The sequence below is a fragment of the Pelodiscus sinensis genome, chromosome 1 (assembly GCF_052426305.1).
Source record: "Pelodiscus sinensis isolate ZL-2025 chromosome 1, ASM5242630v1, whole genome shotgun sequence".
NCBI lineage: Eukaryota > Metazoa > Chordata > Testudines > Trionychidae > Pelodiscus > Pelodiscus sinensis.
In genome coordinates this window covers 30,502,884-30,517,441 of record NC_143052.1, presented here as the reverse complement: position 1 = coordinate 30,517,441, position 14,558 = coordinate 30,502,884, and the positions used below count along the sequence as shown (strand labels likewise).

Genomic DNA, 14,558 nt, shown 5'->3' with positions numbered 1-14,558 from the left:
GAGGATCATGTTGTCAAAGTGTTCTGGTGATGGTAAGTCAATATGGCCATGATATCTGGCTTATTGCTGTTGATTTTTAGTCCAATTTGCTGACAATGTGTTGAGTGGAGTTGAGTTTTTTTGTATATGGGATTGGGTATGTGATTTTACATGATCTCACTCTCCTAAATCCAGATCTTCAAAGGATAACGAGGGTGTCTATTTATGCCTCTTGGCATATCTTCTGTTATATGCCACATTCCCAGTCAATGGCAATGTTGAAAAGGATTGCAGTTATGACATACCCCAACCTATTCCTGCTTTGACTTCAAAACTGAGCTCACTGATCTATGCTGCATGAAAAGTTGCTACAGAAGCTTTTGATGGGGTAGATTATGCCATACATGTCCACAGAATACACCATACACTGGTCCCATGAATGCTGTCAGAAGCGCTCTCAAAGAGTCTATTAGGTTTATGTAGAGTTACCATTGCAATACACTGTTCTATAATGTTTCATAGAGTGAAGATCTGGTCTATGCAGTCACACCCTTTCCAAAAGCTGGCTTCTTTTTTTTTTTTTTTTTTTTTTTTTAAAAACAGCACTCAACTGCCTCAGGTATATACAGTAGACTTCCAATAATCCGGCACCTTTGGGACCCAGGGGCTGCTGGATTATCAGATATACCGGACTGTAAGGAGGTACTCCAGCAGGGGGGCTGCGATGGGTCGGGGGGGGAGGGGAGGGGGTGGGGGAAGGAGAGTCAGCAGGGAATGGCACGGCATGGGGTGAACCCTCCCCCATTTTGCAGGGAGGCAGGGGAAGCCCCGCGCAGCTGCTGGAGACAGGCCAGCTGGGCTACAAGCGGCAACGGCAGCTTGGGGAAGCGGCGGGGCACAGCAGCTGGGGTGCTGCTGGGTTGGTCCCACAGTGCTGCTCAGGTGAGAGGCAGCGCTGTGGGACCAACCAGGCAGCAGCCCAGCTGCTCTGCCCACGGCTTCCCCAAGTCCGCCGCTCATCAGTTTCAGCAGCGGTGGACTTGGGGACGCCGTGGGGCAGAGCAGCTGGGGTGCTGCCGGGTTGGTCCCACAGCGCCGCCCCTCACCTCCCTGCTCGGCGCACGGCAGCACCCCAGCTGCTCTGCAGCTTCCCCAAGTCCGCCGCTGGTCAGTTTCAGTAGCAGCAGCGGACTTGGGGAAGCGGCGCGGAGCAGCTCCAATTGTCCGGCTGACTGGAGCACTTCCGGGTTCCAGTTGGTGTCGGACTATCAGGAGTGCCGGACCACTGGATGCCAGACAACTGGAGCTTTACTATACTGGACTATGCACTTATCATACCTTGCTTGGCACAGATAAAGTGTGATACCATGCCAATTACTACAGAGTCATTGAGGACTTCCTTTCTTTAGTATCTTCACAATGACCCCCACTGAGCCACAGATATAATCCTATTGACATCAGTCTGGGAAAGGGGAAAAGATGGATCAGGAGAGATGCTGCTAACTCAGGATATACCAACAATTCTGCATTCAAGTTATCCTTGCCAGGACAAGCTTTCCTAGTTAGAATGTCTCTGTTGATATCAAGATCTTCTGCCTCCTGGAGGTTTGCTTCCTCTTCAGACGGCTCCCTGGTCAGAAATTCATTGAAATGCTCTATCCAGCACATTTTTTGTTCTTTTTCAGTTGTGAATAAGTGGCCTTGTTTGTCCCTGATAAGAGTGTTTGCTGGTGTCTGTCATTTACCATCAATAAGCCACATCATTTTGTATTCAGTTCCTAGTTCAAAACTAGCAGCTGCTGCCACTATTTGTAATGCCAGATTATCAGCATCATTTTTTTCCCATTCACAAGAGTTTGACTGTCTAGGACATCATGCTATACTGCTCAGTATTTCACACATCCCATCCTGCTCCCAGAGCCCAGACTGGGAGCACTGAAGCAGCTCCAAATGCAAGCCAGGCCTGCAGCTAGGGTTGCCAGGTGTCCAGTTTTGAACCAGACAGTTCAGTATTTGAGCTTTTTGTTCGGGAAACAAATTGAGAAAATACAAATGTCCAGTATTTTCTAAATAAGATGTAATGTAGATTGTGATGTAATATCAAGCGGGTCCGGCATTTTTGTTGAAACCATCTGGCAACCCTATCTGCAGCTCAGAGTGGGTCTGGGCTGTGACCAGTGATAGCAGGAAAGCCACAGCTATGATGTGGTGCAAGCCAGTAGACAGGCCCATGGCCAAGCATAGCTCCACTCCTAGCCTTTGCCTCCACTTTGGACAGGAAAAGGAGCCAGCTCTAACAGCCGAGGCTGGGGTCTAGTGCAGGGCCAACAGCAGAGCCATGCCAAGGCTGATGACAGGGCAGGGCAGGCCTGGGAGGGAGACCAGAGCAGAGCTGAGGCAGAGAGATATTGGGTGGTGTTTGCTCCCTGACTGTTTGCTCAAGCCCCACCAAAATTTCCACCAACCCGTCTCCCACCAAAGGAGGGCACACCCCACACTCTGGGGACCTATGAACTATAGGCACCAAACAGGCAGCAACAGAATCGGTATTTTGAGGATCTCATTGATATGTGAATTTTGGATTTAGACACGGTCATGGGGCAGACTCACCACCACAGCACCACCTGCTGGTAGCACTGGGAATTAGCTTGTTAGCCCACAGGCCACCACCCTCTGGCTGGTGTCTCCGTGTCTTCACTCACACCATTCCAGACCAATGTCGCTCGCGGACCATAGTGACCCCTTCAGGAGACTGCCCTCTGGCAGTATCCACTCCAGTGTCTCAGCCCCTTTCTGGCTTATTGGTCCTTACATTCTGGAGTCCTCCCTTCTCAGGGGACCCCCAATTCCCCTACACCCACTGCCTGTCATCATCTAGCCTCTGCCACAAGAGCAAACTCCAGTCTGAAGTGGCCACTCATCATTGGCAAGAGGTGTGTGGACCCGCTGCCTTTTCCAATCCTGGCTGTCCCCCTGAAGAGCTAGTAACCTCGGGCCTTGTTTCAGGCCCTTCAGCCTGGAAGTAAGGTCAGGCCAGAGCTCCCCAGCCCTGCCTGCATTCCCCTAGCACAGCTCCGTCTTGGGACACTTTCAAGCTTCCTTAGCAGCAAAGCCCTTCCTGCTCCCCAGTTTGAGCAAGAGTCTCTCTTCCTCCCACCTGGAGTCCTTATTTATACAACCTACAGTGGGGCCCCTAATTGGCAATATCAGCCTCAGCCCTCTCCCAGGGCTGGGTTTTAGCCTTAAAGGGCCAGTGTGGGGCAGACACCACATCACAAGCACTACTGTGGCAATTAGGTAGGGTTGCCAGGAGTCCAGTATTCACCCGGACAGTCCGATATTTGCAGGCTCCTTCTGGTTTGAAAAAAAAAAAAACCCACAGGAAATACCGGGACATGTGATATGTCTGGTATTTCCTGTTTCCCTCAGACTGAAGCCCGGCAGAGACAATTTTCTCCTGCCGCATTTGGCGGGGGAGGAGGGGAATGAGGAGCATGGCAGAGTGAGTGGTCTCTGGGCTGGGACAGTTCCAGTCGGGGAGAAGGGTAACCCCAACTAGCCCTTCGAACATGTCTGGCTGAGCAAAGGCACTGCCTCTCCCACTGCAGCTGTGTATCCCAGTCAGCTTCTTGCCAGAGTGCCACCCTGGGGCATACAGACTTACTTTCACCTCTGATTCTAAGTGAATATAATGATAAGTCAAGTCAACAGGGAAAGATGCAGGAAACTAAGCCACGGGGATTGTCCTGTCTCTCTCGTGCAAGGAACTATGACCACCAAATATGCAGCTTCCTCTTATCCTAACTTAAAGCAAGATCAGGATTTGGCTGTGCCAGGAAAACAACATGTGCCTAGAATCAGATTGTTTTCCATAACACAGAAAGGGAGGGGGCTGACAGGAGGAACAGCTATATTGCAGAGTGACCACAGGAGACAGCTGCACCACCAAGGGACTCCCCTTCCCTAAACCCCATCCCAGTCCTGGGCTGCAGCACCAGAGTGGGGGAGGGGGAATTACTTATTGGACCAGAGAGTGGGGGAGAGAGAGACTGATATTGTTTTCTGGTGGTTAGGGTACTCATCCTGGAGATGTGACAAGAGTCTGGCCCTCCTGCTCCACTCGAACTTACATGACTCCCACCCCGGGAGACAGGCCATTGGACATGGTACGTGGCCCCCACTCACCCTGGGAAGCTACCAAAGGGTGGGATAGACAGCACCCCTACCCTGAACCCCCTGCCCCTCACTCACACATACACTGCATCAACACACACTGCCAGCCTCCTGCCCTGAAGAACTCAGGCAACACTGGTTACGTCTTGTAGTAAATAATAATGAAAAAACATTTTGACTTCTTTCTCCAGCAATTGTAAAACTATGGCTATGCTCACATGTTATATTCAAAATATAATTTTTTTAAAACAGGAATAATTGCATTTGTCTCAAAATCAATTTAAAAAACCAATGCAAAGAGATATGCTATTATTTTCCACAATAAGTCTTTGGATTTGGCTAGGGCTGGAACCAGTTTTATGATATGGCAAGGCACTCTAGCCCTCCAACATATCTGAGTGCTGCCTCAGGGGAAAAAAAAAAATCATCTGATTGGTTGCTCTGTCCCATGAAGTGGACAAACATGGCAGACAGCCAACCAAAGCTGCTGCAGAAAGTGTTCTTGCCCACAAACTCCCTCTCTTCTTTAGTGAAAAAAAGCTTCAGTTTGCCAAAGAGGGGGCGGGGGGAAAAAAGCTCAAACTCAAGTCAGCTTCAGTCCCTCATCCCCTCCTGGAACAAAGGGGATGGCTCCTATGTCCTCCCCGCTACTCCTTGCGAGATGCATCTTGGGAACAGGACAAGGTCTCTACAGCGAATTAGCCTTTCTGCCCCAGCCTGGAAAGGGAAATGGGGACCTTAGTTTTGGGTTCACTCACAGGCCTAGGAGATGGAGGTGAAAAAAAACCCAAGAGCAATAAAAGTGCAGTAAGATAAAATAAAAGTGCAGAATTAGTGGGATGGAGCACTGAATTGATAGACAGATTAGAACAGAATTTATAGGTGCTGGGACTACAAATCACCAAAATTGATCAAGAACTGGGGGAAAGGAAGGACTGGATTAATTGTTGGGCAAAGAACAGACAGATGTGTGGTGAGAGTTCCAGCAGCAGGTGCCACACACAAAAAAAAAAAAAAAAATCAAATCACCTTGCCAAAAAATTTTGGGAGGCTGGAAGACTGGGTAACTCCGTAGGTCACATTTTTGTGATAGGTAGTGATGTTAAAATGTGTTTATTAACAAACGCATAACTGTTGAAAATTTCAACAGTTACATGAGGTGGGGAAAAGGCAACTTCATAAGGGTGCAGGGAAGGAGGGATAGGTGGCTCTACAGGAGCCGGCGCGCGCGCGCACACACACACACACACACACACACACACACACACACCCCAGTTCCCACCTGCACTGCACCTACTCTGATACACAGGCAGCAGGCAAGGGTGTAACCACAAAGGTTAACCGTTTACACTATGATCATGGTGTCCAACATGCTAGCCACATGTAGTTATTTGGCCGGTTGAGTGTGACTAGTTCACTATGGGTATATCTACATTGAAGAGTTTTTCCGGAAAAACAACTGTTTTTCTTAAAAAAAAAAAAAAAAAAAAAAAAACACACTTCGCTTATGTCCACGCTGCAATTGCGTGCTTAAAAAAAAAAAAAATCAAAATCAAAAGAATAGAGGGGTTTTTCCAGCATTGGCAAACCTCTTTCTACAAGGAAGAAGCCTTTTTCCGAAAGAGATCTTTTAGAAAGAGGCATGTATGGACAGGGAAGAGAGAGTTCTTTTGAAAGAAGAGGAAAAAGCATAGGTGCCCTGGTGGCCACTCAGTCCACAGTAATCACAGCTTAAATGCGAGAGAGTCCACACTGAATGGACTCTACACAGCAAAAGCGCATTGCTTTTTCAATCTGCTTTTTTTGCAAGATAGACACTCTCTTTCGGAAGATCTCTTCCAGAAGAAGCTTTTCTGGAAGAAGCCTGCAGTCTAGATGTAGCCTATAGCGGCTATTGTGTCAGAACTGGTTGGACACAGCAGCACTATCATGTCCCTAGTGATAAGCAGAGAGGTGTTTTTTTTTTTTTAAGTGAAAAGACAGATCAGAACACACACAAACTTTTTAAAAAGCTCTTTGGGAGACAATCGTATGATTTGTGATTTCTTGGATAGTCTGACATTTTTTTAATCTCTTATGATCAGTAATACTTGAATTTCAGGAGGAGTATAATAAAATTATAAACTCAATTTACTGATGGAGAAACTAAAGCACCAAGAGGTGAAGTGACTTTCACCGGTCACAAAGTGAATTAGCAGCCAAGTCAAGCATAAGACCACAGGTTGTTTAATATAACTATAAGATCACATTGCCACTACTAGCAACCCAGTTACACCAGTAAGCAAATAATAAATGGATTCATGTTCTATGCTTCCTACATTCACTTCCTTTTTGGATGGATGTGTGTAAAATGTAGCTGGAATTTTAAGAAGAGACAAGCACAAACTAATCCTTTATTAGTTGATAATCAGTATTATAATGTTGGGCCAAAACTGGTTCTATGGCTCATAAGAAATTATGAAACAATTACATCTTTGAAGACACTGTACTACAGTATAAATTAAGGCAGAAATTATTGAAAAGCAAATGCAATTGCTCATTACTGAACAATTTAAGTATTTATTGCTAGATCTGACATAATTTAGTCTTCTGCCCTTACTACATATTTTTACTGGAATGCTATTTGTTTTGAGGTCTTAGCCAATAAATATGTGTACTGATAGGTCATAATCATGTGTTATTCATTAGTGTCTTCCTAATGTCATTCATTTTCCATTTTGAATTTAATGTATGTTTCTGCTGCCAATCAAAAAAAAGTGCAGTTTACTACTTGAATTATGAAAAGGGAATTCCCTAAGAGAATTCCCGTATCTTTAAACATGGACATTTGACAAGCAAGACATAACATAGGAATGAGGAACGAGCTGGGAGGAGCTAGTAGTCAAATGAGAAGCTAGTTTTGTTTGAACTGGCTTGTTTTTCTTTCTGTTGCATGAACTCATGGAATGTTTTCGTCCGTCTAAATCATGTAGAAATCATGTAGAAAGACATGAATGCCCAGTATTTTAGCCAATCGTATTAAGTGAGTTATAGTATTAACTAACTCCTTGATTGGCTACTTTAAAAAAAAAATCTAGTTAAAAAAAAAAATCTCTATTAGCTGGATTTGTATATATAGTTTTACATCACTAGCATTTTCTTCAACACTCAAGTTGCATAAAAGTACTGTTTATTTAGTATATTATCAAATTATGGTATTAAAGCAATCTGAATTAAAGGTGTTCTCTCATTACACAACACCATTGAGTCAAAGTATAAGATACCACAAAATGACAAATATTAGCAGTTATATAAAAAAATCCTAAAACTAAGCTCTTGAACCCTAAATCCGGTTTAATAACATGCCCTATCTGGGGCTTAGGCCCCCTTTGGGTGCTATTTAGCTATTTTGTGGAGACTTCTAGAAATTCAGTATTCCAAGGTATGTCAAACTGAAAATTTCAATATGCAAAAAAACTTCATCCCAAAAAGAACATTTGCACACTGTCTTAAAACCAATCCCCATTAAATAAGCTCATCTCTCTTCTACCTAGTAAGTCAGAAATGTCAGCCTTTTTAATATTAATTGCGTACACATAAATAGGGAGCCTAATTAATGATTGGGACCCCATTGTGTTACATGCTGTACAAAACCATTAACAAGAAGGACATCACCGTCCAAAATGTCTTAAACTAAAATTACAAGGTAAGAGGCAATAGGTGACAAAAATATTATTGGAGGAAGTTGACAGTAAACAATCAGGTACTGCTGGGAGTAGGTTCGCTTTTCGTCAGCCTAGCCATGATGAAGTCGAGGGATATTGTGCTTCTCATTCATTAATCCTAGTTTCCAAGCACTCCCTTTAGCAAACAGCTGCAGAGGTTTACTTTGGGGAAGGGCGGGGGAGGGAGTTGCGGGAGCAAGCCGTTCAGTTTTGCAAACTGCTGCCTCTGGAGCCAAGAAAGGAAAGGAAGCAGCCCGGGACATTTTAGTACAGTATGTCACTGACAATGGCTCAGCAAACTGTTTCCTTTCCCTTCCTATCAGGAAGCAACACTAACAATTAAAGCTACAAATACATCAGCTACGGCGGCGGCTGTTCTACTACCTGGCAGTTTTAGAGAGTTTCTAAATACGGGGCAGAGGGTTTCACAGCACACAAAGCAAAAATTCTGCATCCTAGAGGGAAAAACTCTGCCAAACGTAGAGCATTCTACTTGCCCACATTCATCCAGCCCCAGTCAGTTTTTGATGATGAGCAAGTAAAATATCGTTAGCTTTTTTTTAAATCATTACTTTTTAACCTTTATTCACGGATAGATGAAGCATGCGTGTTGAGAGTTAAGATTTAAAAATAGATGTTACGAGGTTCTTTTAAACAGTGCCTTGACAGGGATTCTCCCTCCTCTCCGCACCCCATGGGACCTGGGGACAGGTCTGAGATGAAGTGCCAGTGTGATTGAGGAAGTGCTTCTCGACCAGAGAAATCCAACTAGCGTGTCTAAGTGCGAGATTTGGAGTAGCTCTGAAGAAAGACACTTGCATCACATGCAGGACGCAGCTCTCTCACCAGGAAATAGTTGGGGGGCAGTATTGCTGGCATACCCTTTTGGTACTGGGAATCCCACATCTATGGGAATTCGCCATCTCGCCCTCCGCGCTGTCTACAACAGCCGAGCCAATCGGGGATAGCCAGGAAGGGAACGAGCCTGTTATCAGATTTGGGAGTCTGAATACCCACCCCCTCTGCATGAGGATTTACAAACTTCTCCCAGTGGAAGATTCCCAGCCGAAGCAACACAAGTCTCTCGGAAAGCAGCGACGGAGCTTGCGAACGGGAAGCGAAACCAACTCCCCCGTGTACGGTTCCCAGCGCTGGTCCGGGATTTCACTCACCTGCTCCCCGAGTCCCGTCCCGCCCTCGCACTCCACGGGGGGAGGGGACCCTCCACGCAGCTCACCACAGGGGAAAAATGGAGCGCACCCCCCAGCCCCAGAAGCCACAAGGAGGCGTGGATCAGGCACGTCCGACCCCTCTCCCCACCACTACCAATGCTCCCCGGAGCACTCGAAGGGGCTTTCACGCCAGACACCCCCCCCCCCTCCCCACACAAGGGTGCCTCGCGCCGCCTGGCCCGCTCACTCACCTGCAGGACACAGACACCTCCACCTTGGTGGCCGGGATGTTGGCGCTGAGCGAGTTGAATTCCCCCACGGACGCCATATTCCCGAACCTGCCACCGCGGTCCAGCGTCGGCGGCCCCGACTGCTTATCAGGTCCGAACATGGGGCAGGGCGGGGCGTAGGAGGCGTCGCTAGCAGGCGCTCCCGGGCGCAGCGCTCACCACCGCCGCTACTAGCGGCCGCCGCCGACTGGCTGGGTGGAGCTGGCTTGAGCGGCTGCCAGCTGCTCGCGGGCGGGAAACGCCGAGTGAGTGAGAAGGGAGCGCGACCGGTGACGTCGCAACGGGCAGACCCCGCGCGTGACACGACCCCCGCGAGTGACCCACGGTCTCCCCCGTCCCCGGGCCTTGCGGGCGGAACCTTCCCTGCCCCGCAGCAGGGCGAGTGCGAGCATTCCTGCCCCTCGCGGCGCTAGCCGGGGGCGGGGGGTTGGCACATGAGCCGCCGCGGGTGGGGAGAGCCGCTGAGGCACGAGTTGGGGAGGGGGAGGAGACAGCACCTAACCCGGCCCGAGCGGCGCTGGGTCACCTGTACGGCGGCCCCTGGTGGGGGAGTCCGTTAAGTGCAGACGCCTGCGGCCAAACATGTGGCGGTTACCTGGCGTCCTGTGCTGCCGTGGGGCAGGCGCTACGCGCTGGCGGCCACCCAAAGGGCGTGCTGGAGGGAGCCAGTCCCCTGCAGGGAGCACAGGGCACAGGGAGACGAGTGCTGCAGCCAGTCCCCCGAAGGGAGCATAGTGACCGGAGTGCTGCAGCCAAACCCATAAAGAGACTATGGGGCACAGGGAGCTGGAGTACTAGACCCCATCCCTGAAGAGACCATAGGGCACCGAGATGGGGTGCTGCAGCCAGACCCCTGAAGGGAGCATAGGTTGGGTTGCCAGGTGGTTTCAATAAAAATACTGGACACACTTGACATTACATCACAATCTACATTACCTCTTATTTAGAAAATACCAGACATGTCTGTTTTCTCATTTACATTTTCTCAATTCGTTTGACAAACAGAAAGCTCAAATACTGGACTGTCTGGTTCAAAACCAGACACCTGGCAACCCTAAGTAGAGGGCACATGGGGCCCTAGCAGGTTTACCATCTTTGGACTGCAAAAAAAGGCACCTCCGGGCCTGGGTACCTCACAACTCTCTACCCTCCAGGATTTCAACAATGAGTGATGGTGGGGAAGATCAAGCAATAGAAGGAGGAGGGAGTGAGCAAGTGTGTGGAGGCTCCCGGTGGTGGTGGTGGGGGCTGTGGGTTGGTACTGGGGATGAAGAGTTTGTGGTACAGGAGGTGGCTCAGTGCTCAGGAAAGGGGTTGGGATGCAGAAAGGGGTGAGGGCTCTGGCTGGAGGTATGGGCAGGGGCAGATATAGGGCAGGGGCAGATATAGGGCAGGGCGAACGGGGCAGCCGCCCTGGGCCCCGCGCTTCAGAAAACCCCGTGCATGCGAGGTGGCGCCGCTGCGCATGCGCCACTGCACCGCGGAATTACGCTGCTCGGGGCCCCGCAAAACTGTCATCTTCCCCTGGGTATGGGCTGTGGTGCGGGTTGTGGGATGGGGTTCAAGTTGTGGGCTCTGGCTGGGCAGCACTTACCACACAGGGCCTTTGTGTGCTGCCAGCAGGCACCACTTCTGCAAATATCATTAGTTGTGGTTCCTGGCCAATGGAAGTTGTGGAGCCAGCTTTCACATTGGAGCAGTATTCGGAGCCCCTGTGGCCATCCCTGTTCCTAGAGTCAGGCATGCCAGCCGCTTCCAGGAGCTGCGTGGAACTAGAGCAACCAGACAGCCTGCCTTAGCCCCACTTTTAACAGCCCAGTTAGTAGTGCTGATCAGAACTTCCAGGATCCCCTGGAAATCCGGTCAAATAACCGGATGCTTGGCAACCCTAACGCCCCCTCCCCCCAGCAAGCTTGCCTCAACCACAAAGCAACACCGCCCCCTTAAACAGCCACTTATAGAAAGATAACACATATAGATAAGATTAATAACTTCACACATCTCCTCACTCTTGCTTGTCTCAACCCCACTCTTACACATACATGTGGTATGCTTGCAAGTAGGTGGGCAGAAAGCTGCTGTATCTTCAACAGTTTTGATTTGTTATCTTTTGAACTGCGAAAATATGAACACTAACATGTCTTTAGCTGGATAAAGACATTTTTTAACAGACATCCTAGTGTTTTGTGATAATACTGCAAATCTTTAGACAAAGTTTAAAAAACCCCAGGAGATAAAATTGATGTGGCAATTGGCAAATCCACTAATCGTCAGAATGGTCAAATACCAACCAGATAGTAACCCTAAACCTGAATGTTGAGGGACCTTACTCTACCTAAAATCCAGCCAAGTCTCTTTTGAGTCCCTCGATCATAGTCTAGTTGTTAATGAAACCCCCCAATAGCTGGAGCCATGGAGCGGGATCACATAGCAAAAACACAACAGTAAATCAAACTTCACTGAGGCAGGAGCCAGAGAGAATCTGTCAGGGGATGGTACACATCAAGCTCTGTTTCAGCCCCCACAAAGGTGCAACCCCATTTACTCCTCCCTGTTCTCCCAGCATCATCAACTTGGTTAGACCAACATAGGGGGCAGAGGGATTTCCAGCTATTGGGTGGAAGTCATGAAACATGGGGATACTTCCTGAGCATACAGACAAATCCATCCCCACAGATGTAACTTCCCCTGCCTGACCTAGAAACTGCTTAAAGAAGTTTACTTCCTACTGCCAGTGGGTAAGTTGTGGGGATGGTCTGACTGAAAGGGCTCTCTCCCTCCACATCAGTGAGATTTGGCCAGCTCTTTCTGATGGAGCCCCCTATGTACTCCAAGATAAACTCTGTGCTTCTCATGGAGGTGGAACTATGTTTGTGTAGTAGGGCACAGACATCAGCTGGACAAGGCAATCATGTACACAGTGATGTAATTAGGTTGTAATAAACTGCCTTATTTTTGACCAACTGTGTAGTGCAGCTGAGGTTTTAGTCAAACAACTGAACTTGAATAAGAACATAAGATCATAAGAATGGCCGTACTGAGTCAGACTAAAGGTCCATCTAGCCCAGTATCCTGTCTGCCGACAGTGGCCAGCACCAGGTGCCCCAGAGAGGGTGGACCGAAGACAGTGATCAAGCGATTTGTCTCCTGCCATTCCTCTCCAGCCTCTGACAAACAGAGGCCAAGGACATCATTTTATCCCCTGGCTAATAGCCTTTTATGGACCTAATCTCCATGAAATTATCTAGCTTCTCTTTAAATTCTATTTTAGTCCTAGCCTTCACAGCCTCCTCTGCCAAGGAGTTCCACAGGTTGACTACACGCTGTGTGAAGAAGAACTTTATTTTACTAGTTTTAAACCTGCTACCCATTAATTTCATTTGGTGTCCTCTAGTTTCTTCTATTTAGGGAACTAATAAATAACTTTTCTTTATCTGCCCTCTCACACCACTCATGATTTTATATACCTCTATCATATCCCCCCTCAGTCTCCTCTTTTCTAAACTAAAAAGTCCTAGTCGCTTTAACCTTTCCTCATATGGGACCCATTCCAAACCCTTAATCATTTTAGTTGCCCTTTTCTGAACCCTTTCCAAAGCCAAAATATTTTTGAGGTGAGGAAACCACATCTGTAAACGGTATTCAAGATGTGGACGTACCATAGTTTTATACAGGGGCAATAAGATATTCTGTGACTTATTTTCTATCCCTTTCTTAATAATTCCTAGCATCCTATTTGCCTTTTTGACCGCCGCTGCACACTGTGTGGAAGTTTTCAGAGAACTGTCCACGATAACTCACGATAAGTTTGTGAATCACAAATGAAAACACATGCAACTCCATTATCTGTCTACCAGAATACAAAACAAGTTTATTGAGCAATGTGGGACATTTGTGCAGACAACAGTTCTTGAAGAGACATGACATGCGAAGTACTTTTCAATTATTATTGATGCAACTCCAGACAGTTCTCACAAAGAACAGATGACCTTGGTTGTTCAATATGTTAAAACTGCAGAAAGTTGAAAAGTTTCAATTGAAGAACGATTCATTTTGTTTGATAATTTCATGAAAAAATTGGAAAAGAAATCAACATTCATGCATTAGAAATTCTGGAAGGCTTAAAATTAAATTTTCAAGTCTGCATTGACCAAGTATATGACAATGGCTCTAATATGGCTGGGAAGTACAGCGGAATACAAGCAGTCCTTTTTGAGCAAAATCCAAACTTTATTTCCTCTAGTTGTGGCAACCACACACTAAATCTTGTTCGTGTTGATTGCACTGAATCATACAAGGAAGCAATCACAGATTTTGGAACAATCCAGCAATTGTACTACCTCTTTAGTAGCAGTCCTCAAAAGTGGAAATTGTGAAGCAGCATCTGCCTTCTTCCTTTCACGGCATGTCAACAATGAGATGGTCAGCACGAACTGATGAATTAAACCAGTTGCACAGCATTTGGACTCTGTGAGAAAGGCTTTAATTGAGTTTGAATCTCTTACTCTCACAGCACAGGCTTGCACTGAGTTTAAGTCAATTTAGAATTATACATCCAAATTTGAGTACATTTTAATGTTGTCCATGTGGGTGAAGCTGCTAAAAATGATCCACAAAACTAATCTTGTAATTGAAGCATGCAGTGCTACATTAGATGTTGAAAGGGATACCATCAAATGACTTTTTAAAGATATTCAAAATATTTATAATCAATGTGATACAATCCATTCTGAGTCCAAATCAGTAGCACCGGGTATTTACATTTCATGAGTTTTCTACCAATCATAGCCTAACATTTCAATCTGATGCAGAAAAGCATTAGAGTAAATTTTTTTGTTATTACTGACTCCATCAAATCTTGTCTTACATGTCAATTTGAGTCACTGCGACAAATTTGTATCCTTTTTGGATTCCTTTGGCAGTTCAGAGAACTATGGGTACATCTATACAGTAACATTATTTCAAAATAACTTTGTCTCTGTCTACACAGCAGGCAGTTATTTTGAAATAATGTCAAAATACTGTCAAGCTGGAGGACTTCTTACTCCAACTCTTATAACCCTCAATGTATGAGGAGTAAGGGAAGTCAGAGAAAGAGTGCTCTTTTTCAAAAGCAGTGCTGTGTAGATGCTCCCTATTTAAAATAAGCTATGTTGAAATAAGCTACACAATTGACACAGCTCAATTTGCGTAGCTTATTTTGAGTTAAGCCCTGCTGTGTATATGCACCCTATGGGTGT

The 14,558-nt window shown here is 46.7% G+C and overlaps 1 protein-coding gene across 4 annotated transcripts in view; it reads right to left on the bottom strand.

The window, feature by feature from the left end:
- Positions 1-9,552, bottom strand: part of CPNE8 (copine 8) — a 220,726-nt gene extending 211,174 nt beyond the window's left edge. Inside the window, exon 1 of one of the 4 annotated variants that reach the window (XM_006120408.5) lies at positions 9,280-9,552. In XM_006120408.5, coding sequence (XP_006120470.1) covers positions 9,280-9,419 — 140 coding nt within the window. In that variant the 5' untranslated portion in view covers positions 9,420-9,552. The remainder of the gene's footprint in view (positions 1-9,279) is intronic. The other 3 variants (XM_014572184.4, XM_025183253.3, XM_075927548.2) reach the window with 3 other exon arrangements.
- Between the last annotated feature and the right edge of the window lie 5,006 nt (positions 9,553-14,558).